General features: G+C 45.5%; 1 protein-coding gene across 1 annotated transcript; it reads right to left on the minus strand.

Annotated features, from left to right (window-relative positions):
• LOC148505909 (protein mono-ADP-ribosyltransferase TIPARP-like) lies at window positions 1-26,515 on the minus strand. Its single transcript, XM_088447623.1, has 6 exons — window positions 26,327-26,515; window positions 16,254-16,681; window positions 15,983-16,148; window positions 7,920-8,107; window positions 992-1,255; window positions 1-708 (listed from the first exon to the last, which is right to left on the minus strand). Exons 2-6 carry the CDS (start codon window positions 16,676-16,678, stop codon window positions 255-257), a joined length of 1,497 nt encoding a protein of 498 aa, XP_088303749.1. The 5' UTR covers window positions 16,679-16,681; window positions 26,327-26,515; the 3' UTR covers window positions 1-254.
• Window positions 26,516-26,977: the final 462 nt, after the last annotated feature.

The raw sequence follows: 26,977 nt of genomic DNA on the forward strand, positions 1-26,977 counted from the left end.
TTCAGCTGTATTCATATACAAAACATTCTACATAATGCTAATTTGCAAATACAGTGCACAACAGTATTGGAATATATACAGACAATTTACATCATATACATACAGTATCTTCATCTATTGCAGCTTAAGAGAATAGGAAAGAATGTACTGATATGCCTACTGTAGAAATAGTGGGGTAAGTATCCTGCATTGTACAAATATAAATAAACAGAACACCCAGTGAGTGAGAGAACAGTGAAGAGCGGCAATAAGAATTAGGGTCCTTTATCTGGTAGAACCACATTCTTCATCTTCCGATATTTGATGAGAAAGTAGGGGTAGAACTGGTCATTATCGAACACAACAAATATGTCCGGGTTATGGGATCTGTTCACACAAGAGTCATAGAGGAGACTTGCGGGGTCTTCTGCATTTATAGGTGGTGGACGAACATAATAAGATTTGCCCACAGAAGGGCGCCCCAGTAGCACATTGGCGAGAAACATGAAGTGGTAACCATCGGCGCTGGCAGGAGAATAGTCATGAGAATGGCGGGCACCTCTATCGAAGTAGCAGCCTTTACCATACAGAGTCACTCTACACAAACGAGGATCAAAATTCTGCTTGCAAATGGCCTCTACGTTGGTGGCCTTTGTGCCATGGAAGAGATGTCGCTCCAAAGTGCTTTTCTCTAGGTCACCAGGACTCCGAGACATGTACGCCCTCTTCCTGTAAGAAATAACCATAAATGGCATTTATTTACATATTGTCCAATAGCAAAATTGCCCAACTATACTGCTCTTAAGTTTCAAATCGATCACGTTATCTCTGCTTATATTAATAACTCTCCTTACACTGGCCGCTCACACTGTGATATTACAGCCAATGACAGCTGATCATTACGGGGCCTTCTGGGAAATGCTTGAGCATACATGCAGGCAGTCTGTGGGCGGTCTCATTGCCAGTCCTGAGGCCAACATTGCAGCAATATTATTTAAGCCATCAATCTCACCTGAAATATTTCTCCCACTGGTAGTAGTTCTGTACCCGGGAGATCTGGTGGATGGTATAGCTGTGCTCTGGCATCGTGCTGTGGAAGTAGCTGTACACACCAGAGTATTCTCTATCCGCACATGTTAGAGGGATCGCCTCATAAGTGAGTGAGGTGTCTGTTATCAGCCAGGTCTCAGGGTACATACTTGCAGCAGTCTTCTGCTTGTTAGACTGGGTGGTTGAATTTGGGGAGAGGACAGGGGGCAGGCAACTGGAGAGGGTCCTAAAACAGGCAAAAAGCAGATATTTAATGACAGTCACTGTCATTCATTTCTGTCCTCATTTCCCCTTCCATTTAGGTGACAGATCCAATTTTGCTGTGAGTTTTAAGCAGCCATTGAAATGCTAGATGTACTTGCTCCAATCTTGTAGCAACAACAGGGACAGTCATTGATGTGTGCTTTCTAACTGAACCCCACATTTAACACACACAATCTTACTTTGTTGCAATATGGACACATTTGGAGTGTCATGGACATTTGGCTGCGTAGTCATTGAGGACTACAATCCCCACCATGGAACAGTGATGTGTGGTGAGGTCAATGGCAGTCAAGGCACTCATGGAAAAGGATCTGAGTGCTGGGAGCCTGTCTCGCCCCCTACACACTGTAACCATCTCCTCACTACAGTAAGCTTTAGTGTCCATTGATTTTGCTACCTGCATCACAGTGTCTTCTCTTGCTGCTGCTGCTGGCTGAGCTCTGATCTCTAAACTCTACAGTGCACTTCCTGGTCACATGACATATCCAAGGTGTCCATCAGTGCTCAAGGCATGTCCCCATTCTCAGAGGCATGACTCTATTAGATCTCTTTCTGTGCAGTGTCTGACTACACAGAAGTGAGGCTGAGCTGTTGCTGCCTCATCTCTCATTTCCCTGCAGTCCTAGGGAGTTCCACATAGCTGGCGAGTGTTAACTATATGATTCCCAATAAACATCTTCTATCTTCTTCGTATTATTTTAATCATTTTTATATCAAATCTTAGGAGTTCCATGATAGGGATTTGCAGTCAGGTAGGCAGGAGGCAGCGCCTCTCCTACCTACCTGACTGCAAATCCCTGTCATGGAACTAGTACATATGTTTTTTTACGCCAAAGGTTCCTGTTCAAAAAATACCAAATCAGTAAAACCCAGGAAATAAAAGGGATGTGAGAATTGTACCTGGAACACAAAGCAACAAAAATTTGTTCTGTGCAACTGTTCAAAATGAAGGACTAGGGACTTTTCCAATGAAAAAATGTTACATCTGGGACTACACCTGGGAATCAGGGACAATTAGAAGCTTTGCACTCAGTCAATGAAATAAACAAACAGCAATACAAGTTGTGGCTTAAGCATGATCATTTAGTGTGTCCCCGGCAGGGTGTTCTCAATGTCGTTCAAGACATTGAGCGATATAATTGACGATATCATTCAGCGCCAGGCTCTCTCCCCCATTCCCCAACATGCAGCACCCCGACAATATCGTAGGGGTTGGCCTGTATGTTTACACGATGAACGATAATGACGAACGACCCGCAGGAACACGCGTCATCGTTATCGTTCATCGTTTTGATGTTAAAAATGAACGATAAAGTGGACGACTGAACAATAACGATATCGTTATCGCCCAGTGTGTACGCACCTTTACTCCCAGTGCCGAAGAACATACAGGACAGACTGGAGCAGGGGCAAAACAGTACATCACTGGGCTGCATAATAATATTTCTCTGATAGAGTTGCAGACCACTGCAGTACTGTGGAGCATGCAGACCGTGTCCTGGTTTTGTTTCCAGAAGTATGCATGATACGATATAAAACTATGGGCTACACACAATTACTACATGAGGATGAATAACCACAAGACTGGCCCTGCATTGTAGAAGGAAAGCAACAGCCTTCTCTAGGACCAAAAATAAGATGCAGGTTGAGTTAGGATAGATGGCAATGATGACCAGCAGCTGGCTGGTTCATGCTGTGTGTCTCTGGTTTATGCCATTTCCCTTCATTGCAACAGTGGAGCACCACCAGTGGTGGGACAGGTCCATAACTTGAGATGGGTGAGTGATGGCAGCTGTTTGCATGGAGGTTGGAATGGGACCCTGGAGACTAGAGAGCTTCTGGTTTATGCCATTTCCCTTCATTGCAACAGTGGAGCACCACCAGTGGTGGGACAGGTCCATAACTTGAGATGGGTGAGTGATGGCAGCTGTTTGCATGGAGGTTGGAATGGGACCCTGGAGACTAGAGAGCTTCTTGGAGCATTCTTAGGAGGCTCCTAACACACAGCTCCTTCCTGGTGCTGGTGGCCCCACCCCTTTGTTGTGACATAATGACATCACACGTTTGGGCACAGCATAATGTAGAACATCATCCTGCTGAAGCATACGCAGACTGACCAGTGCTGCCGCCAGCACGACCGATGGACACAATGGTGATCCATTGCCAGCATCTATGCATGCTGCACTCAGGGCCTGATTCAGAGCCGGTCGCTATTTGCGGTCGTTCGTTCATAAAAAAGGGGTGGTTATTCAAATGAACCGTTCGCTCATTGCGGTCTGTTCACGCCTCTATGTCTGAATGAGCGAACAAAACATGCAGACGTTTATTTGAAAAATACGCCCCCTGGCTGCTCGCACCATATGTCATGTCCGCTATTTATTAGATTAATCGAGTACATCGATCAGCGTATGAACTGCTCGCTATTCTTGTGGTTGGTTTTTCCAACCACTATATTGCGAGCAGTTCTGACTATAAAACAACCAGGTGACGTGGTCGATGACGCTGCTGTATTAATTATGCACACCCTTAAAATGCCCGTTTTGACCTTTAAGCACGCCTGCGATCGGATCTCCACTCCCCATTTTCAAGCTCCTTCCCCTGTTACCACCCACATACGCCTCATCCTGTCACTCAAAGTAGCACGCATTCGCTATATAGCGAACAAACGATTTTCGGCCGCACTGACTGGTTCGTGCATGCGTATTACAACCCATGCGCATGCGCAGTTGTGTGAACATCGCTCGGTGCGAACGAGCGGCCGCTTATGAGCGGCTCTGAATGAGGTCCTCAGATCGCAATTGCTGTCAGAAGGCATCCATTTCCTATAAACACCTCCTGCAGCATTTAAATGTTTGGTATACGGTATTCCTTGCGGATGTGCAATACCATCCACATTTGAATAAAGCCCATTGTGTCTTAGGAAGTATACTCTGACAGGAGTGAGACTGAAATATAAATAGGATGCAGTATGTCTGTAGTTTTTACAATAATATGTATCCATCAAAGGCTGTCAGAGAGGTTGGCTTATTGAATATACATTCAAACTATTTGACAACCAGATACCGCAACTAAGTAACTATATTTATAGGTCAGTGACATAAATAATATCAGCCAAAAGTTTAGACCCTTTACCAAGCTAAGGCTTGCAACATCCCTTTTTGTACATCTACATTATATTGCCATTTCTGGCAATCTGTAGGACTTGTAGACATAATATAGTACATGAATGATATAAGTACTGGTAAAACTAATTTAAATAGCCAATTTCTCAAAATGTAATTTTGTAGGTACAGGTCCTCTTGCATCTTTGCCGCTTGTGTGGCAAATCGCACCACACACCCGCAAATTGGTATGCGGGCTGCTTTCGCATTCACGACTCCATAGGATTGCATGGTATGTACGCAGTGCCCGGCATGGCGTACCGTGGCACACACGGCTAATCGCATGGTGCAATGTGTGCGCACATCTGCAAGTGGACACATCTGTAGTAAGAGCGAGTATGGTAAAGGAATTTTTATAAGTAGATAAGACCAAGTGAGCTATATTGTACCAAGGGGTTTTGGGAAAAGTAAACTAAAAGGCCAGTGGGGATATCTTAAGTAATAGAGGTGTTCTGAATTAAAGTGAAGTAGCTTGTATAAGTGTTACATCTTAATTGGTGTATCAATTGTAACATTTTTGTTAGAAGACTTAAATGTTTATAAATACAGACAATATTCTACAGGGATAATTCCAGGGCACTTCCTCTAGGGTACTATATCCATATGCAACAGCTTGGGTGGATGTACAGTACAACATTATTTAAGCAACCTGAATTACTCATCTAAACTGGGTTACATTTGGAGGCACCGCTGAGATCCAGATGGAAATCCTCAGTAACTTTAATTAACTTACTATCAAATAACACATCTGGGGAGCAAAGATATATTAGAATGGTGAGAAAGAAATGGGTTTTCCCCTGAAACCTGCTTGGCATTGATAGGTCATTAAAATGGTACCTAAAATAGAGAGATTAAGGTGATAGTACAGAGATTTTATGGGGTGAATGAACTGGGGTAGTGGACGACTTGAGGGGACAACTGGGTGTAGTATGTGCAGTTCTGGTGGCCACTAAGAAGCCTTTACAGAGTGAAATTATCCCATCCATGGTCTCTAACGCTGATGTTACAGAGCAGAGATGGAGCAAGATCTAGCCCATTAGGGAGCAAGCTGAAGGAAAATGTGCCTCAGTATTAATATTAATGGCAGTAGACAAAATTGGGGGAGAATTTGCAAGAATCCATTATGAAGGAGGTTCAGATGATTGATTTTTAGGAATTCAGCAAGTACCAGTAGGATGAAAGTTATGATGATGTCTGGAGGAAGACAACAGTCCATGAGTCAGAGGAATGGCAGTGTCCTGATGCAGTGGAAAAAAACCAAAGGCTGGTGGAGAGCCTCTGAGGACCCACAATGGAGGAATACAAGACACAAGAAAATGTAATGCCATTTAGGGAAGCTAATCTTGGGACTTCAATCAGTAGAATTCCAGGATTTTGCCTCAAAAAGTGAGCGATTTTATTCCTGGTATTGGGGCTAGCAATCCGAGGATTTTGACCATAGTCACATTAAAAAATGTCTCAGAGATCACTGAAGCCACAGCGTCCTCTGCAGACAGTATTTTTGCAATGGGCTTATAGGTCATAGCCCAGGCTATTTGAGTGGCTCACGCTTGGCCTAGGCTGTGACCTATAAATGACAATACAGCAGTATGAGTTGGGTCAATCAGCCATATGATATCCTGCCCACACAGTGTACTCTGCAGTACTCATGACTGACTAAGGCAGAGTCACTAGAGTCAATGAGGTGGCTGAAATTTGTAAATAAGTGATGGACTGGGAGCTCCTCTTTTCCACTGTCTGCTTCTCTGCAAATTGAAGTGAAGTGGCTGCAGCTTGCAGGCTTTGTTGTGAGACACAGTGAGGTCAGGTCAGTCTTCAGCGAGAGGCTGGGGCAATTAATGTGTTTATTTTTTTCCTGTAGGGGCCATTTTGTGTTTGTTTCTGTGGGGGCCAATGTGTGAGGGTTTTTTTTCCCTGTGTATACCAATTTGTGTTTTCAATTCAATCCCAGGACTGAGATTTGTTTCAATCCCGGTATTACAGAAATGTAATGGGATTATTTTCCCTAATTCCAATACTATCTTCAAATTTAATTCAGATGCATTAGATTTAGGACATTTGAGAATGTTGGTGACTTTTTGTACTGAATAATACATACATATCAAGGAGACAGAGATAGAGACACAGACAGACAGAGAGAGAGACTAACTTTATACATATATATCATATTGATAAATACATTGCATCATGGAAAAAGGAGGAATGGCTCCAGAAGACATTAACAAGAATAGGATCCAACAACAAGAGCACCAAAGGTTGTTTTAAGGAAAGGAACCAAAGACCAACATAAGATTGCTCAGAGGTAGGCAGTGCTTCTATGGATGAGGAGAGAGATGAATTCTATTGCTGGTCGAATCGACTCCCGAATGAACTTGATAATCAAAAGAATAATAATAGTCACAGTCTACAGAAGAAGATGCTCAGTTTTTATTCTCCCTGGGATAAACAAGACATGATGACTGTGCACATGCCAGAGGTTCCTGAACAATCTTTTCAAAAATATAGAAGTGGGTCAGATAAAGATGTTGCGAGGGAAAATTTGAACTTGAGCTTTATGGCTGAGGGTTTTGAGGAATGAGAGAGCTAGAGCCCATTCAAGTCTCTGCGACATATAAAACCACCCACCATACTAATAGGATAGGTTTGGCAAATCCTCTGATATGCCTAGGATTATTCAACCCACTATAGTTTTCTCCTGGCCTTACTTTGTGTGGTCTTTAATTGTGCAACCAGCAGGGCGGCGATAAACATCATGTAATCAGCAGGGGGCGATAGGCATCATGTGATCAGCAGGGGGCACTATGCACTATTGCTTTATTAAGAGTAAATATTAACATGCTAGTTATTTCCCTGGTACAAGCAGGTCAGGGATAGCAGGAAGGGTCCAGTGCCATGTAGATTTTGGCATATTGCAGTGTATGGGCACATGTGTGGTCAAGTAACATCTCTGTAGGACCAGTCGGAGTTGCAATGGGCTGTTAAAAAACAAAAAACAAAGTAAGGAAACATCCTGCTTTTCCTATCTGTATTACCAGGCCATAGGTTGCCATAATCTGCATGCGATTTAGGGGTTTTGAAATCGCCACACATCAGTGTTTTGGGTTTTTCACCCTATTAAATCTTGTGGCTTTGTGATAAAAACCAAATGCCAAGTGCCGCGGTTTCCTAACAACCAAAAATCACGCCCGGTAATAAATTTATACATTTATATAGCAGGATGCATTTTGTAACTTCTACTGGTACTTTTGTAGTAATTCACATTTCCAGGCATCCTTCATAATATTTCATAAATAAAAAAATTCTGCTGACTCGGAATACAGGCGAAGGTCCACTTTTATTCCGAGCTTGGAAATTGTGGCCACTTTAACTCCAACTATAAATCAGGCCTAAAGTCATCCCATGCACAGAAAGTACCCCATAAATTGTTCTACCAATGCTTCTGGAATTATGTTTTCCCCCTCTCACCAGAGCTTTGATGTCATTGAGGCAGAAGATCTGAATTCTGGTCGTTTCCTCATCCTCCTCACTGTTCCAGTGTTAAGGTTCATTTGCACCATGTTCAGAAGATGAAGAGAATAGATGTATCCAGAATTTTCACAGAACACCTCTTCGTAATTGTCCATCCAGCCATCTTTTATACTCTTCATGAAGTCCTGCATGAGGCAAGAAAGGGTGGATAAGAAAAAACATAACCCAGCAATAGTATAGAAGGAGAACTAAGCTCTGGAAGCTCAGAGCAGGTTGTAAATTGTTGTATGAGGAGGTGGTCTCCACCACTTCCAGTGACCTGTAGTGAGGTCAATGTTTGGGGAGGCACACATGGAGATTGGTCTGAGTGCTGGAAGCTGGTATCACTCCCTACTCACAGTAAATCTCTCCTCACTACACTAAGCTTCAGTGTGCATCAATTCTCCTACCTGCATCGTTGTGTCTTCTTTTGCTGCTGCTGACTCCACTCCAATCTCTAAACACTGAAGTGCACTTCCTGGTCACATGACACATCCAAGGTGTCCATCAATGGTCAAAACACACCACCCATACTCAGAGGCATGCCTCTATTAGCTCTTTCTCTGTAGTTACTGCCCGTGGTGTGGCCCCTCACATCTCAATTGTATGACAGGGGAGGCTCCGTATCGGTTTCTTTTTTTTTTTTTTTTTGATTGCTGCTATATGGGAGTTGTCCTTGTAAAGAGAAAAAGCTTCCAACCAGAATATAGTGGTATATTGGATTTCATACACCTTTTTGAACACTTTTACTTGCGGACTATTTGAGCAACAGTCTGTCGTTGGAGACCACGGAAGCTGCCACTCATTTGATGAGGAGTGTACTTTCTATTTGTTTTTGGGACATTTAAGAAACATCCTTTGGAAGAGAGACAGTGCATAAAGTATTTGTAGCGCTGGACACCATTTGTTGTTTTACTATATATATATATATATATATATATATAAATAATTTTATTTATTTATTTTTAAATATCTGCAGACATTTGGTATTTTGATTAAAAAGAAATTAAACTTTTATTACCACAGATAATGCACATTAAAAACACACAGGAAGATGCACAAGGGTGTATCTATTGGTAGTGGACAGAAACCATTACAACAGGGAGGTTGATTGAAACTTTAACTGCCGCTACATAGTTTCAAATAATATGTGATGTTGTAATTGTAATTCCTTCTGTGTTCACAGCAGAAAACCATAAAAATAAATGGTTTAGTCCCACAGATCTGATAATATAGAGCAGAGGTTCCCAAACGCGGTCCTTGAGGCTCCCCAATAGTCCAGGTTATAGAGATATCCATGGTTGAGCACAGGTGACTTAATTATGTACCTTAGTCAATGTGAGTTAACCACCTGTGGTCAACCATGGATAGCTCTAAAACCTGACCTGTTGGAGAGGCTTGAGGACCATGTTTGGGAACCTCTGATATAGAGGCTTGTTCTGGAATCAGTATGTAATACTGCCGGCCGCACGGTTCAAATCCTGATGCCAGAAGCCTGGCAGGAGTAAAGATCCCAGCGGGGGATCTAGGTAAGTACTACTAACCTTTCCCCCCCCAACCATAACCCTCCCTTGGGGGTGCCTAAACCTAACTCCCCGTCCCCGCAGCCTAAACCTAAGTTTCTGGGGGGTTGCCTAAGACCCCCTTCCCCTAGCCTAGCCCTAACCCTCCCGGGGGGTGCCTAACCCTAAGTTCCCCTTGGGAGCCCTGAAACCTAACCCTCCCCCCCCCCATGGCTGTCCGCGACTGCCGCCCGGTTTACCTTCATTCGGTATGCCGTGTGTTGGGCCCCCGGCATAGGGCTAATGATAGGTGTCGGGATTTCGATGCCTATCATTAGACCCCTCCGGGATTAGACAGTCGGGAAGCTGGCAGTCAGTATTTTGACTGTTGGCTTCCTGACTGCAACCCCTTGTTCTTATAGAAGTCCCAATAGAGTGCACCTTACTAATGTCTAGTAGGTATATGTCGAAGGCTAATAGCCAGATGTGAATAGACTGCAGAATATGGGTTGCCAATATCACCCCAGTGTTGAGTATGGCACTTATGAGCAATGTTGTATGGTCAAAGTTACTGCAAGGTAGCTGATGAGACGCTCCAACGGGAGTGAAATATTTTGCCACCTCTGGCTCTGTGTGTGGGGGATTGGAGGCCGGTATCACCTGCGTGTGTAGAGCCTGCACGCCATGCACTGAGTGCTGACTCTCAGTGTTAATGTTGCTACTTTCCACCTATGGTAGTATAGTGGTACAGGTCAGGTGGCGAGGTGAACACCCGCTGCCGTTGTAGGAGCGGTAAGGGCTCTGCGGTTTACTCCTGTGGTATTCACTCTGGCTTCCCACTCTCTCACACAGTGGTATTGTAGGAATGATCTTTATATCAGCCATGATAGGCAACAGGTTCAACTCGTCAGGAGCATAGACAGATGACGTCAGTCCCCGCGGCTTACTAGCAAAGATGGATGAGTTTTACGCACTTTTCTGGGTCCATCCCTCATAAACACTGTTGTTTAAGGTAATAAATTATTCCCTTTCACTTATGCTGCCTGATGAATAGACCCCGGAGGTCTTGAAATGGCAGCTTAAGACACTTTTATGAATATACAGGTAGAGCCTCCCATATCCAAATATTCCAAAATACGATATATTTTTAGCATGACTGAAATAGTGAAACCTTTGATTTTTGATGGTTCAATGTACACAAACTTTGTTTAAGGCACAAAATTATTACAAATAAAACATAAAATGACCTATAGGCTGTGTGTATAAGGTATATACGACATATAAATGAATTTCATGTATCTACACAAACTTTGTTTGAGCCACAATATTATTGAAAATATTGTATAAAATAACCTTCAGGCTGTGTATATGAATTCTGTGTTTAGATTTGGGCCCTATTCCTAAGACATTTCATAATGGTATGCATATATTCCAAAATACGGAATATTCCTATATCTAAAATACCCTTGGTCCCAAGCATTTTGGATATGGGAGACTCAACCTGTCCAACCTGTAAAATATATAATTATATATATATATATATATATATATATATATATATATACATACATACATACATATATATATATATATATATACATACACATACACATACACATACATACACACACATACATGAATACACACACACACGCACAAAGACACATATAAATCCAAGATCCGGCACTCGCGAGATACAGATCATAGACAGCCGGGTGCCCACCACAGTCAGCCCCGAAGCAAGGACAAACTGAAAATAGCATCCACAGGGCGGCACTCCGTGATAAAATAATTCAAACACTGAGTCTGCAACTGTGAGGTCCTGATTTTGTTGTGGACCAGGGGTGGTGATAGGAGCAGACACAGAAGCAGACTTAAATGAAAAAGTGGAGTTTTTAATAAGTGGCTTAGAAGACATGGGAATGGCAAATGAAAAAAGTCCAGGTATAGCACTAAGGTGCACTTGATAACTGTAGTGGGAGTTAATGGGAGAATGTCCAGATAGTGACAGGCAGGAATAGTCCAGTATACAGGTATGGTGAGCTGTAACAGAGTGCAGATATGATGAGCTGTAACTGAATGCAGGAATGATGAGCTGTAATGAGTGCAGGCTGAGGTAATGAAGTCCAGCTGGGAGTGAAGAGAGGCAAGGTGCAGGGAAACAGCAGGTTCAGGTACTCAGGCAGGTGAGAAGGTATGTGGAGGGTGCAGGGTAAAGCTGGCCACACATCTAAAGATTATCTGTCCAACCAGCCAACTAGTTGATTTTTTGGAATGCAAATCTGGTAAAGTATACAATCAGTAATTTGTTCCCAAACGCTGGAAAATGGACCCAAACTGTTGTTTGTTAAATGTTTGAGCTAAAACAATTTGTTCAAACTTGTCTGAACGACCATTTTCATCTGTTTTCTGGCATTTAGGAGCAAATTGCTGATCATCATTTACTCCCATACGTTACCAGATTTTCATTCCAACCAATCAACAAGTTGGCTGGTTGGATGTAAGTTGGTCTAGTGTGTGGCCAGCTTAAGTCCAGCAGGTTGGAGCAGGCAAGGTTCAGGCTAGGAGCGTATACAAGCAGGCAGGTAAGGCACAGGAACTCTCTCTCAACCGCAGCTGAGAAACACGTTGCACTGGCAAAGGAAAGAAGGTTCTGGACCTTCCTAAATACTAAGTGCCGCGCTGTGACTGGCTGGAATGAGCACATGACCTACCAGGATTGGACAGCTGGAATCACATGGCCGCAGGCAAGATGTCGGCGCCCATGCCAACACAATGGAAACACCGCCAGACCTCACCAGGCCTAGTGACAATGTGCCTGCACAGAACCACGCGCAGCCAATGCCCCTCGCCAAACACCAGCACCACTGCCAGAGACCCCCCGCCTTAACGACCTCACAGGTAATACCCGGTGACCACCATGCCGAGAAACCCTGGCCGTGACAGCAACGTTTCAGCTCTTTAATCAGCGCTTTTGTCAAGCATAAAGTACAAACATACAAGTAACACTTACACCACAAATATAACAGCTAGAGACCATGCCTCCCAGAGCCATCACTTCCTGAAATGGAAGTCCAAGGAACAGGCTGTGACATCACATCCCCCCCCAAAAAACAAAGGTTGCTGTAGCAACAACACAAGACACACAAAAATACAAACTTACAAAACATGCATTAAAATAGAAAGTTTAAAAACCAGTCTGTGTTCATCATAAATTGTCGATCCAAAACAACACAAAAATATAATAACAGAATAAACCTGTAATATCCAAAAGTACAGTAAATATTACCAACACAACGTGAAATAAGAGCCACTAAAAATGACTAGACATTACTCATAAAACATGTCTAAATATATCAAGGGAAGCTAACAGCTTACCCCTGAAGCAATATGAAGAACATATGATGCAAAATGATTTTTAACACAATGCCCAGTAATTAATTAATGTTGACCTAGTATTGAAACCGCAAGCTAGATTCAAATGAAACAATGTAACCCTAAAGCTTCGTTAAGGCCACGGGGTGAGAGGGAATCTAAGCGCATGATCCACTGCGATTCGCACTGTACCAATTTATGTGCACGATCCCCAACTCTAACCTATATACATACATACATACACACGTACGTACACAGTGGTGTTCAAAGGTTTGTGAACCCTTCAGAATTTTCTATATTTCTGCTGAAATTTGGCCTAAAACTACCTCAGATTTTCACACAAGTTCTAAAAGTAGATAAAGAGAAACAAATCACACAATTGAGACAAATATTAGACCTGCTCATTTTTTAAAAAATTTTTTTTTGAGGAAAATGATCCAATATCACATATCTGTGAGTGTCAAAGTATGTGAACCTCGTATATGTACGGGAAACCGGCGGGCACAATGCCGACCGCCGGCTTCCAGACTATTTAACTTTTAACTAAATCTTGACGCCTGTCATTTTACTGACGCCGGAGACCGGTGCCCAGCATCCCGATCGAAGGGATGCCGGGCGCCAGGCCAGACAGCCACGGGGGGGAGGGAGGGTTAGGTTAAGGGCTCCCGGGTGGGACTTAGGGTTAGACACCCCCACATGAGGTTAGGGTCAGGCTAGGGGAAGGGGGGATTAGGGTTAGGCACAGTGGGGAGGTTAGGGTTAGGCACCCTAAAGGAGGGTTAGGGTTATGGGGTAAAATTAGATTAGCTATACTTACCTATAGGACGATCGGGATTTCCTCCTGTCGGGCTGCCACATGCGGTCGGCGGTAAATCATACCGAACGCGTGAACCTTTGCTTTCAGTATCTGGTATGACCCCTTGTGCAGCAATAACTGCTTCTAAACATTTCCGATAATTGGTCATTAGTCCTGAACATCGGCTTGGAGGAATTTTACCTCATTCCTCCTTACAAAACAGCTTCAACTCTGTTATGTTGTTAGGTGCAGTTCATGGGAGGAAACCCGTCACAACTCGTGCCATTCTTCTTTCCTGCCTGGGGTAAAACTCTCTGCTCTGGTCCTTCTAGCACACTCTGGTCTGTATCTCAGCAGTCTGTTGCATCAGCTGAGTGCGCTAGAATAGACACCCCAGGAAGAAAGAGGTACTGCACGAGTCACAATAGGTACAGGGAAATAGAATGAACGCTATAGCACATTTACATGCTTGTACTACATCAACAATAATTCATGGTAGTAAATGAAAAGTGAGATTCTCACAATCTACAGCAGGGATGGGTAACCTCAGTCCCGGGGGCCGTATAAGGCCCGCGGAATCACTTGGTCTGGCTCTAGGAGCTTTTTTCTGATAGCCTCATCTGGCTAGCAGGGTCCCTAGAATGGCACCCTGCAGCCAGAGGGTTGAAGCTGGATTATTGGCTGAGACGAGATCAGTTTAAAATGTAATCGCAGCGACACCATCTTGCGACTGGCCGCAAGACGCCATTTTGCGAAATGACCGCCTAAGCGCCATTTTAGATAAACTCACATTTTAGTACATGTGGCGATAATACCATTAGCATCATGCGAATGCATCTGTGACCATCACCATAGGTTATGGCGATTCACTAAAAGCCTATTTCATTACTTTACGTATTATAAAGGATATATTCCAGAAATGGCTTTACAGTATTGCATTAGAGCAAGTGGCCAGGTGACAACTGGCTTATGTAGATAAGCTTCCTGCATAGTGTTTGCCCACTACGGGTGGTCTGGCTAGAATACATTAGCAAGCTTCCTGCAATGACATGATTTCAAAGGCTAGAGTGTCACCTTAGGTCTGTCTCTTGTAGCTGGGATATTTTGCATTTTCACACAAGAGACCGGGAGAATAAAGTTTCCTTTGAACACAGGAAACGTGGGGGCCTGCTGACAGAGGACATGTAGAACTATCTGGCCCAGCATGCTAAAATGTTAGAGTCAAGTGCACCCATCTTCATACACACATTAATACGTCTTTATATCAAACCCCGAATACTCACACATTACATATTTACACATAAGGTTTAATAAGCTTTAAAGTATATGATTTAAGTTGGTTCAGTTAGTTTAAATGCTGAGAAATAAAGATATTTGATAACTAAGGTATTATACATGATAAGCAAGTTGTGTTTGGCTTTGTTCTGATGCGTATATTTTTTACAGCATTCCAGTGTTATCAATGGAGAGATCGCATCATGCAAACTCAAGTTATGGATCACAGAACCTACAAGCAACAAAATGTTTTATTTCATTAACAACTGTTAGGATGTTACAGAGGGCATGATTAGAAAGATCCCCAGCTGTTAGAGGCAGGGAGAGTCTATTTGAATCAGCCTGTTAAATGTTCTGTAACATATGCTTCTCCTCTGGGAACCAATGACATCAGCAACAGACTCCCCTATTGTCCTGTTTATTCTGGGGGGGTATAAATATGAGTGCACAAATGCTAGTCTTCAGTCTTCATGCTGAATGCTGTATGACTAGGGGTCTCTTACTGATGTCTATCTCCATGTCCGGAAGCGCTGCGTATGTATACTGTGCTTGGGTCTGTATTATTTCCTTTTACGCCTAAATTGCATATAGATCAATTGTGTGTAACTGTCTGAACTTTTACCTGAATAACACTTGTGCTTTGGAACCACAGATTCCACGTCTAAGTCTTTATTTGCGGTCTGACTGCGTACATTATTCTTAGAGGTTTACAGGAAGGATTTTAGAAGGTATAGGCAGGGGTATATAGAGGTTCTGATCCAGTTTCGTTAAGAGTCTATGCAGCAGTGCCGCCTGGAGCATCCTTAAAACACTTCAGAGGATCACACCACTGCTCTTACAGCTCCCCAGAGCATCTTCAGGATGCTCCGGACATTACTGTAATCATTGGCAATTGTGGCCCTGCCCCCATGTGACATCACATAGAGGGGGCATGGCCTGCACCAGGCCCGCAAACAATGTCCCCCAACAGAAAAAAAAAAGGTTTCCCCACCCCTGATCTACATGAACACCCTATTATCCCATGTGTAGCTGGATATTCATTAACATGTGAAAATAAAATCTCCCTCCCTTACCTGACCATATTCCTTCCAGACATCATCTTTGGCCTCATAGTAGTACTTGTAGTTGGTATGGAACTCCACAGCAGAAGACCTGGAGGTGGAGAGACGTCGAACACAATCGAACACTTGGCTATTGTGGACCATCATGCAAGTGAGGTCAATGATGATCTCAGAGCCCCTGGGTAGGGAGAGAGAAGGGCCGAGTAGGAGTTACTTATAGGAAAAGAGGTGAAGGAACCTATTGTCAGAGCACATTTAAATGATCATTTATAACCACACTTACTGGTGCATTACAGTCGCTTGTGCCTTAGCGGGATTACTGTACAGCCTCTCCAGGATTTGCTGGGCCCCGTCTTTCACGCTACACCATATGTTTGTGCTTTTGTCCCTTAGCTGCCATTCATATGGTAAAACCGTGTGATGTTTCGGGCAAAGAATAAATGGAGAACAACGCCCAACCAGGTAATCTGAGCAGATGTCTATGTCCTCATACTGGTGTATATGACACATGGTGGTCATCAGTTGTCCTTCCTGTGGGATTTCTGATGTCTCCTTGACCACAGGAGGCCCACTGGATTCAACGGGTTTAGTCTCATTCCCAGATTCCAGCTCATGCAGAGCAATTTCTTCTCTTGTTGGTTCTAGTCCCGTAACCTCCCTCCATGGACCATGCGCTGATTTCCTACGGCGCTTTCTAGCTGGAGGCATGTCCTTCAGGAGAAATAAACAGAAAAACAATAACACATGGGCACTCTATTACTTAGGGCTCCTAGTAATGTGACAATTGTTGATACTGAGGGACACCTATGTGATATGCACTTTGGCCAATCCCCAAAGGTCTTTGATTTTGGACGATAAATACACTTAAACCTATTCCAATTAGTTCTAACCTAGGAACATCATTCTTCAATCAGACAGTCCACTTCTGAAACACAATGCCGCCCAGTGGCTGGCTGGCAACTTTTAACCTGGGGGGCAAATGCATGCAAGCGGCCCTGGCAAGTATAGATGGCACCCTGCCATCCGACCCTCTAAAGCAGTTATGTGGGGCCCCTCCGGCCAAATGTTTCTTTTTGAACCTATTACAGGTCAGAGAGGTATTCTGCTTTACGTGTAATAGTGAAATCACATCCTGCCCTGCCTTTGCTCACATGCTAGGGGGTGACGTGACAAGGGGGAATGCTCATTATGGGAGATGACAGGGCTTATATATGACTTTTTTTCTGTTATTGACTCTTTGTTTCACACAAAAAAAAAATCACTGGCCCAGTGATCGCGCTGAGCAACAAAATATGTGAGTTCCAGGGACCCTCCACTTAAAAATATAAAATAGGGTCCTACCTGACCATTTCTGGGTCCCATCATAATTTATGTTTTAGCACTCCCAATATACCCCTCAGACCTCCCCATATGCCACCACACATCCCCACATACTCCTAGAATGCCCAGCTGACACCCCCAATAGCATGGTAGTGTCTACTTTCCCTTCACAGAGAGGACCCTGACGTCATCAGCTACTGTCCAACATCATTCCCTACCATCCAAGTGGGCATAGAGGGGGAATATAACCTTTTGGCGAACCCAAAGCATGGCAAGCGGACAAGTTTCTTCTTTAGGTGGCCTTTATGGGAATGGAACTGCACTTCCGCCCTCACTCACATCACTTCCAGGTCCCTAGTGCGAAGGGGAAATAAGCTCTACCCAATAGCATCAGTTTTATACCTAGAGGTCAGACTGCTGCAGTAGTTAGCATTCTGCAGGAGATTTCTGTGATAGCTTCTGCATTAGACTGTTCTGACATAGCGGTGATGCATAAAATTATGCAGAAACTGTAGTTTCAGCATAATTTTATGAAAAACGACGATCCAATATATACATTTTAAACATATACCAAAAATATGGTCAAGGAATTCTCTGTGTCTAGCTGTGCATTCTTCTGTCCTTTTATTCTAGTAGGTGGGGAGCCGGTGACAGGAGGAATCGGGGGAGGGGAGATGGGAGCAGGAGGGATATGCAGGGACAGGCTGGGTGCCACTGGGTATTAGAGGGGAAGGGGAGCCCCATAAAGGAGATGGTAGAGCTGAGCTTGGTTATAAAAGACGTAGGTAGGGACAGGAGAAGGGGTTGGGTGCCACTGGGTATTAGAGGGAGTGAGGAGCCTCATACTGAGGAGGTGGAGAGTAGCTGGGGACAAGAGGAGTAGGCAGGGACAGGAGAAAGAGCTGGGTTCAGGGTATTAGATGTTAAGGGAAGCCACATACAGGAGGATGTGGAGGGGAAGCTAGGAACAGGAAGAGTAGGCAGGGACAGGAGAAGGGGCTGGGTGCCACCGGGTATTAGAAAGGGTGGGGAGCCACATACTGGAGGAGGTGGAGGGGAGCTGGGGACAAGAGGAATAGGCAGGGGCTGCAGAAGGAACTAGGTGACACTGGGTATTAGGAATGGAGAGGGAAAAAAAGGACAAGAACTCAATTACCTTCAGAGACTCTTGAAATGCCTTGTCTTTCAAAGACATTTACTAATGTCTTTGAGGTGGGAATTAGAGGCAGAAACCCGGGGAGTACTGGAGGCGCTGCAGTTCTCGCAGCAGGCACCTGTCTGTCTATTCTGTAACAGGCTATGGCCGCGCTGTCCTCAGGCAGAGAGATTGGGGGCGGAGCCATAGCGGAGGGGAAGGTAGGGGTTATTGGTTGATTCGGGTCGGCATGCGGGACTCAGGAGCCAGGTAGTAGAGTCTGGGCTGACAGGGGGCCGTTCCCTTTACTTGTAAGGGGCGGGGCTGGACACCGCGGTGCTGCACGGGCAGCTGTGTCATACTGACTGACACAGTCTTCCCAATGCAACTTTACTGTGCATGTCGCTGGCGCGGCCGGCCGGCCCAAAGTGCTGAAAATGGGACCGGCCCGGGCCCCCCGGCCCAGCCCGCCTCTGATGCCGCCTGCATACAGTCAGAAGACGGCCCTTATGCACTTTTCGATTTCACTCAGCTGATGCAACAAACTACTGAGATGCAAACTAGAATGTGCTAGAAGCACCAGAACAAAGAGAGTGACACCCCAGGCAGGAAAGAGGAACCACGCAGGTTGTGACAGGTGCAGGGTGCTAGAATGAAAACTATTGTTATTGGGCACATTTGGCAATGAGGTGGAAAGGTGCATAAGGCATACTTGCCGACAATCAGGGCCTGATTCAGACCCGCTCGCGAGCGCTATGCACTCGCAAGCGGGTCGATGGTGGCCCAGTGCCCATGCGCGAGTCCCGGATAGCTACGGGCAATCCGTCGCTCCGGGTCTCGTACCAAAGGGGGAGTGCTGTCGATGTTGAGTGACAGCACGCCCCCTTTGGTGGGTGGGCCGGGGGCGTGGCTGCCCAGACGGAGGCGTTCCCATCTTCCTGGCCGCTCGCTATAGCTGTGGGTGGTCACCCACAGCTGTGCGAACGGCCAGGAGGCCACTCTAAAAAACCAGAGGGCCGGCCCTGATTCAGAGCGAGCGCTCTGTCAGAGCGTCCGGCTTTGAATCAGGGCCTCAGTTCCCTCCTTCCGGGAGGGAGCTGATTGGCGGCTAACAGCGGGGGTCGTGCCCGGCCATGACATCACATTTGGGGGTGGAGCCACGTGATCGCGTCATCGTGGCCTCGCCCCCTCTTCACAATGCTGTTATTTTCAGCATTGTGAAGCAGGGGGCAGGGCCACGATGACGCGATTCAGCTCGAATCGCATCACCGGGCCCCCCCGCTGCGGGGGTTTTGATATTAACTCTGCGGGGGGTAGGGAGGGATGCCGGCTTCCGCTTCCGGGAGGCTTGCCTGCCTTTCCAGGGGGCCAGGAGCGGCACCCGAAAATCGGGAGGCTCCCGGCCAAATCGGGAGGGTAAGCAAGCCTGACATAAAGGTAATCAGGTGCACAGTTACACCCCCCACCCTGCAGCTGCCAAAGTCTGTGCCCCCGGCCCGCTAACCTCTGTAATATCTCTCCCCCTCTGCATTATTTTCTAGGAGTCTGCCCACTGTGCGCTCTGTCTCCTCTCTCCCCCCCCCCGCAAGCCATTCCATGGTGTGCGCTTGGGGCCTGATTCAGAGCCGCTCGTAAGCGGCCGCTCGTTCGCTCCGAGCGATGTTCGCACATCTGCGCATGCATATGGGTTGTAATGCACATGCGCCAACCAGTCAGTGTGGTCGGAAATCGCGTGCTCACAAAATAGCGAATGCCTGCTAATTTGAGTGACAGGATGAGGCGTTTGTGGGTGGTAACAGGGGAAGGTGCTTGAAAACGGGGAGTGGAGATCCGAACGCAGGCGTGTCAAACGGTCAAAACGGGCGTTTTATGGGTGTGCATAATTAGCAAAGCAGCGTCATCGACCACGTCAGTTGGTTGTCTTTTAGTCTGAACTGCTCGCATGATTGCGGTAGGAAAATGCTACCACAAGAATAGCGAGCAGTTCATACGCCTTTCGATGTACTCGATTAATCTAATAAATAGCGGAGATGACGTATGATGCGAGCGGCCAGGGGGCGTCATTACAAAATAGCGAGCGCATGTTTCGTTCGCTCGCTCAGACATAGAGGCGTCAACAGACCGCAAAGAGCGAGCGCTCAATTTAAATATCCAGCCCCTTTTATCTGAACAAGCGAGCTCAAATAGCGTCCGGCTCTGAATCAGGCCCTCTGTCCCCTCTCTGCTCCACCATCTGTTTCCCGGTATGTACTCTGTCCTCCCCCCCACCTGTCTTCTTTTCTTTGGCAGAGTGGCGCAGTGGAGCCTGTACAGGAGGAAGAATGTGACAGGTGAGTAGGAGCAGGAGGCAGTGTGGGCTGCAATGCCCCAGAGCTCTCAGCTCCCGGAGCTCAGCAGTGCAGAGACAGCAGGAAGGGATATACACAGGGTGCAGTCTCTGCCATATAAATCTGCACAGGCAGCCATGAAAAACGGCAGCCTGTGGAGATTATCGGGGGCTGTACAGTAACACCACCAAGTACCGAAAAAAAAAAAAAAATGTATTCAGAACTTAACGAACGGTCCTGACACTTAATTTATACAAAAGTATGTAAGAGTGTTAATCTTCACCTGTTTTGTATAGATTAAGTGATGATGAATGAATCCCTTAATGATAAATACCACAAGACTCCAGCTTCCTGCTGCCAAGACGGATTTCCACAATGGTATTTAGAAGCCTATTCATTATCTCTTCATTTCTACAACTGTAGGTGAAAATTTGAATTTTTACCGTCTTTTGCAGAAATGAAGTTTTAGCGCTGCAGCAATGTTTAATTTCTCTGGTGTTTTAATATCCGCCTCTGCTACTCCTAGTGCGCTGGATACTAAACTAGCGCTGCTATACGGAAGTGCTTTATGATGGTGCCCTCAGCAGCAAAATGATTAGCAGTAGTGTTCATTCTAGCACCTTGCACCTGTCACAACCCGTGCAGTTCCTCCTTCCTGCCTGGGGTGTCGCTCTCTGCTCTGGTGCTTCTAGCACACTCTGGTGTATACCGCAACGGTTTGTTGCATTAGCTAAGTGTGCTAGAAGCACCAGAGCAGAAAGCGACACCCTCAGGCAGGAGAGAGGGACTGCGTGAGTTGTGGCAGGTGCAGGGTGCTGGGATGAACACTCAGCAGAGATGGTGGTGAGAGCAGGTGATTGTGTAAACGATCACAATGATGCGCATGCAGAATTTGCTGGGAGCAGTAGTTCTTCAGATGGATTGAGACACCAGAGTATAATATAACTGGCCAGAGTGTGAGTGGTGATTAGATGTATGACGCAGTAGGCGGTGCCAGTGGTGGTTTGTCCACATGTGGTGCAGCGTAACCAGTTCTTAGATTTATTATACATCATGAAGAGCAGCAGGCAGCATGCATTCCGACAGCGGAAGCCTGGCAGGGGTGAAGATCCCGATCGGTAATTTGGGTAAGTACCCCTAAAGCTACCCCCTACCCTAACCCTCCTTTAGGTGTACCTAACCCTAACCTCCCCCCCCCCTAGTGCCTAATGCTAACCCCCCTCTAAGTGCGTAAAACTAACCTCCCCTTCCCCGCAGCCTAAGCCTAACTCCCCCCAAGACCCCCACCCCCCACCTTCATTCGGTATGCCAGGCGTTGAGCTTTCGGCGTAGGTCGGGAGTTCGACGCCTGTCATTAGTACCTTGCCAGGATTTGACAGACGGGAAGCTGGCGGTCGGCATTGTGATTGTCAGCTTCCTGACGGCATCCAAGTGTAATAGTTGTAGATGTAATACACGGTTTGCTGTAGGCTGGAGCTCAGGGTATTGCTGGCTGTTACAGTGCGCCGGGTGTGATCACGGTTCTGACACCGGTGGATAGCAGCACTGTTGACCCAGTGTACAATGGTGGTGGCATAGTGAACTTGTGAGTATACAGCTCATACAGAATTCAGGCGCTCACAACTTATAACTAATAGCTAGAATAGTTGGAGTATTTGGAAAAAGTTGCTCCTGATGTTAATTACAGATTATTTACTACCTAGTATGAAAATATATAAAAATCTGAATGTACCGTCCATTTGTATACATCTCCTCACTGAGAATCAGTGTTAATAAATATTGATATCGACTTATCAAAGAGCGCTAATTCTAAAAAAAAATTTACAATTTAATATCACAATGTATAAATACACATAACTGAAAAATAATAAATGAATAAATAAATAAAAATATATAGATACACAAAATATATAAAGAACCAAAACTTGTAAAATTGTAACTTGGCTTATGTAAATATATATAAAAAAAAAAAAAAAAGGAAGAGATTCACCCCTGCAGTGGGTATCTCTTACATATAAAAATAAAAGTATTTAAATAGCCATTTGTGCTCCAGCTCCAGACAGCACCAATCAAGTAGTGGAATCAAAATAGTCTGTTTTTCCTCTCATATAGGAAAAAATGTTAATGTATTCCAGCCATAATCTTAGCCAATACAGTTGGTAAATAAATAGTTCCACTTTGTAGCATTAGTCACCGTGACTTCCGTGGATCAGTATATGTAGCAATAAATTCTTTGACTCTTATGAATGTTTCAATATAAAGCACAGTCTGCCTTTGTGTGGATAACAGAGTCCATCTGTCGGTGTGTTTAGCTACAGTCAGCTCTCCCCCACCTGAGCAAGATGCTAATGCTTACCGCCCGCCGGCTGATGTGGAGGGTAACTCTCTTTGTCCGTGAAAAGTGTTCCACGACCGTTAGGTGCCAGGATGCTAATGTTGCTCTGCAAGCGGTTAAACCTCACGTGCACTGCAATACTTGGAGTCGCTGTTGGCAGCCAGAGCAAGAAGAACCAAATTGGTGTAATGAAGGGGAAGTCCTTACGCGTTTCTCCGCTATGTTAAATGGCGGTTTCGTCAGAGGGTAGGTTTCCTTGTGATCCTGTGAGTACTTTTAAACTTAGGTCCTCCAATGAGGAATTCATAATAATTAAGTCTCATCCGGATCACCTGTATAGGTGTGTCTCCATACTTCAGTCTATCTCAATCTTCATTAATTAACAGTTAAGTTAGCAATTGAGTATACAGCAGGGCACTCTAGGGCAATGTCGTAACAAAGGCCCCCACACACTCCGCGGTGGCTTTGGGGCCAGATTAAGGGGGGCGTGGGGGCCATTGCTATGCCACTGCAAATGTGAACGCTGGCCTCTAAAGTGATTAGAGGCCAGCGTTCCCAGTGATGCAGTGTGCGGGAGACATCATGACATCACCTACGATGTAAGGAGCCTGCGCGCCTGCTGGATCTAGTTAGATCTAGTCAGCGGGAGCCCTAAGGCCGTGGAGCCAGCGATGCGATGAGGTAAGTACTGGAACCACTACTTTAGGAGGCACTGCATAAGGGGCACATCTACAGGGGGCACTGCATAAGGGGTACAACTACAAGGTGCACTGCATATGGGGCACTACTGAAGAGGGCACAACTACAGGGGGCACTGCATATGGGGCACAACTACAGGGGGCACTAAAGAGGGCACAACTACAAGGAGAACAGCATATGGGGCACAACTACAGGGGGCACTAATATAGAGGGCACAACTACAAGGGGCACTGCATTATGGGCACTAACCTGATACATGCAGAGTTTACAGGTTATAACCTATGTTCCCAATAATCTGCTTCTACACGGACATAGAAACTGTGCAACCTGTCTAGAACTGAGGTGACAGACTGGCAGGAGCGGAGAGGAGGGTTGGTGAGGTAGATCTGTCAGGGTGGGATGTAATGGGCATTATCGTGTGGCATAATGTGTACGGGGCATTACTGTGTGGCATAATGTATTATAAGGGGCATTACTGTATCACAAAACCACAAACCTATTTCTAGAGTGCACCTGAGGCGCGCACACAAAAAATTATTTTTGGAGGGGTATTAGACGGGGGAGGGGCACCAGAAACTTTTTTGGCAGGGGGTGAGCAACATTTATAGTATCGTCACTGCTTTAGGGATCTTTGGCTGCGAGAGAGTCTCCTGGTCTGACCTGTCCTCACGGATGCTGGGGAGTAAATACACACAGAGGTGCCATCACGTGTGCAGAGGTCAGACCCCTCCTAGCTGAGTCCCGGCTGGTCCTAGTAACCACCAGCTTTCTCCTACATGCATAGTGCTGGAGGGCGGCAGAGTAGAAGTGCATGGCTTCCAATACAAATGACATGTTTGGGATGCTGTAACCATGCAAAGATAAACTCAGCAAAATACAGGGATGGAGCTACTATGAGGCAGCCAATCCTAATGCTCAGAAATAATCACACACATATATATATATATATATATATATATACACACACATCTAGCCTTAATACGCCACTCAGAGCGACTTGCCTGGCTTGAGTGAGCCACCAGGTCCCCCGGTACTCTGCAAACATCTGGCTTATTATTTTTTTGCCAAAAATGCATCCAAGTCGCAACATTGTAGCACTTCATACACAAGGCCTGATTCAACATGGATCGCAACAGCGTCCGCAGATCAATCGATGGCGATCATTAAAGCAGAACGTGAGTAACAGGATGTGAGCATTTGGGGGGTGATGACAGGGGAGTGGTCAGAGAAACGCAGGCGTGCCAGTCCGTTTGAACGCCGTTGCATGGGCGTGCATAAATTAGCCACTGCGACGGCATACGCAGCACGAGTACTCACTGCGTGCAACGAGGTTAGCAATTTCTAAGCAAGGTCAGACCTGTGTAATTGTGTGTGAGGGGCCGATGTTACTCGATGTACCCCATGTATACGCAGGACTGCAAGATATTACGGATGTGAGATAGCGGTAGTGGGCGCCTCAATGCTGGCTTTGTGATTGCATACATTAGCATTGTTTGTAGTATCGATCTATAGTGAATCCGGCCCTCAGATTTTCATACCAAATTAATCAGCACAGTCTGCTGGTGCGTCCAAGTCACATCACATCGCAACTTAGACACATTTTCGGCATAAAAGATGCCCGGCGCTAGCAGATCCCCATGGAACCTGGTGTGATGTAAGGGACTGCAGCCAAGATGTATAAAGGACACATCTGTTTAGATTTCCCAATTTTCCCTATTTTCAATTTTCCATTTTTTCTGTTTTTATCTGATTCGATTGGTCACATTTTTGGAGTTATTTGGATTTTTAATAAATTCTCCTTAACATTGAGAAGCAATATCTCTTTGTCCTGCTGCACAGAGATAATCAAAGGGGTAGATTGTCACAATATCATAAGTTAAGGCCCCCATGCATCAGCAATTGATTGCAGCAATCGTGCAATTTGCAATCGATTGTGTATAAAAATATTTCCCTTTTTCAATCGATTGCAGATTGCAGAATTGCCACAATTGATTGAAAAAGGGAAAGAGGGCCTGATTCAATGGCGTGCGCGAGCCCCGGAGCGAGCGCAAAAAGCACTCGCTCCGATGCTCGCATCCAAAAGGGGCGGCTGTTGATGTTGGTCGACAGCTCGCCCCGTTTGGAAGGCGGGGAGGGGGGGTGGCTGGGCAAACAGAGGTGTTCCTGCAGGAACGCCTGCCGTTTGTTACCGGCCCTACTGACATCACTCTTGTCCACTGGTGCTTGCGGCCATGAGACCCTACCGTAAAGGTCTCGTCGCAAGCCCGATGGTCGCGATGGTCTTGACCATCGCGACCATCACCTGGCCGCTCGCATAAGCTGTGGGTGGTCACCCACAGCTATGCGAGCGACCAGGAGGCCGCAACTTAAAAAACAAGCGCCCGCCCTGATTCTGAGCAAGCGCTCGCTTTTTGCGAGCGGCTCTGAATCAGGCCCAGAGTTTTATACACAATCGATTGCAAATTGCACGATTGCTGCAATCAATTGCTGATGTATGGGGGCCTTTATACATTACTACCAATAAACCAATTTAAAATTACCTTCAAGTTTCACCTCTCTAGAGACTTCTCCTTCTCTGCATGCTACTGGGGTCAGCCTCGGGTCTTATAAGCTATGTCCACTGCTATCCCCACATTCTGCCTCTGATCTGTATGTGCTGGGAATGACTCCCCTGATGATCATCACCTATCCTGCCAGCCAGCCACACCTGTCCCCTGCCCACTCCTCTCCTTCCCTCACAGCCAGGCAGCTCCACCTCCTCCCAGTATCAGCTGTGTGTCTATTGCCATTATAGTGTGGATGCAACCTGAACAGAAGGAAAGGGAACACTGACATATTGGTTCCTAGTACCAGGTCCAGCCACAACAGTACACTGCAGATGGTTATTTATTTTAAATTGACTGAGGTACTAATTAAGTCACCTGTGCTTAAGCATGGATATCCTTAAAACCTGGACTGTAATGACAGAGTTTGGGAACCTCTGCTATACTGCAATATGGCCAGCCCTAGGGGTGACCATTGATGACTACCAACCATCGATGGTTAATCACTGATTTAGCATGTTTTGCTATGGATGGTGGAGGTCCAATGGTTGTCCACCATTGATTTGCCGTAATTACCAGTCATTGATTATATATGTCCCCATATTTACCCGGTCAGTCATTACTTCTACCGCATAAAAACGTTTTGCT

Source organism: Taudactylus pleione, unplaced genomic scaffold (assembly GCF_031769625.1).
Source record: "Taudactylus pleione unplaced genomic scaffold, aTauple2 ptg000435l, whole genome shotgun sequence".
Classification (NCBI taxonomy): domain Eukaryota; kingdom Metazoa; phylum Chordata; class Amphibia; order Anura; family Myobatrachidae; genus Taudactylus; species Taudactylus pleione.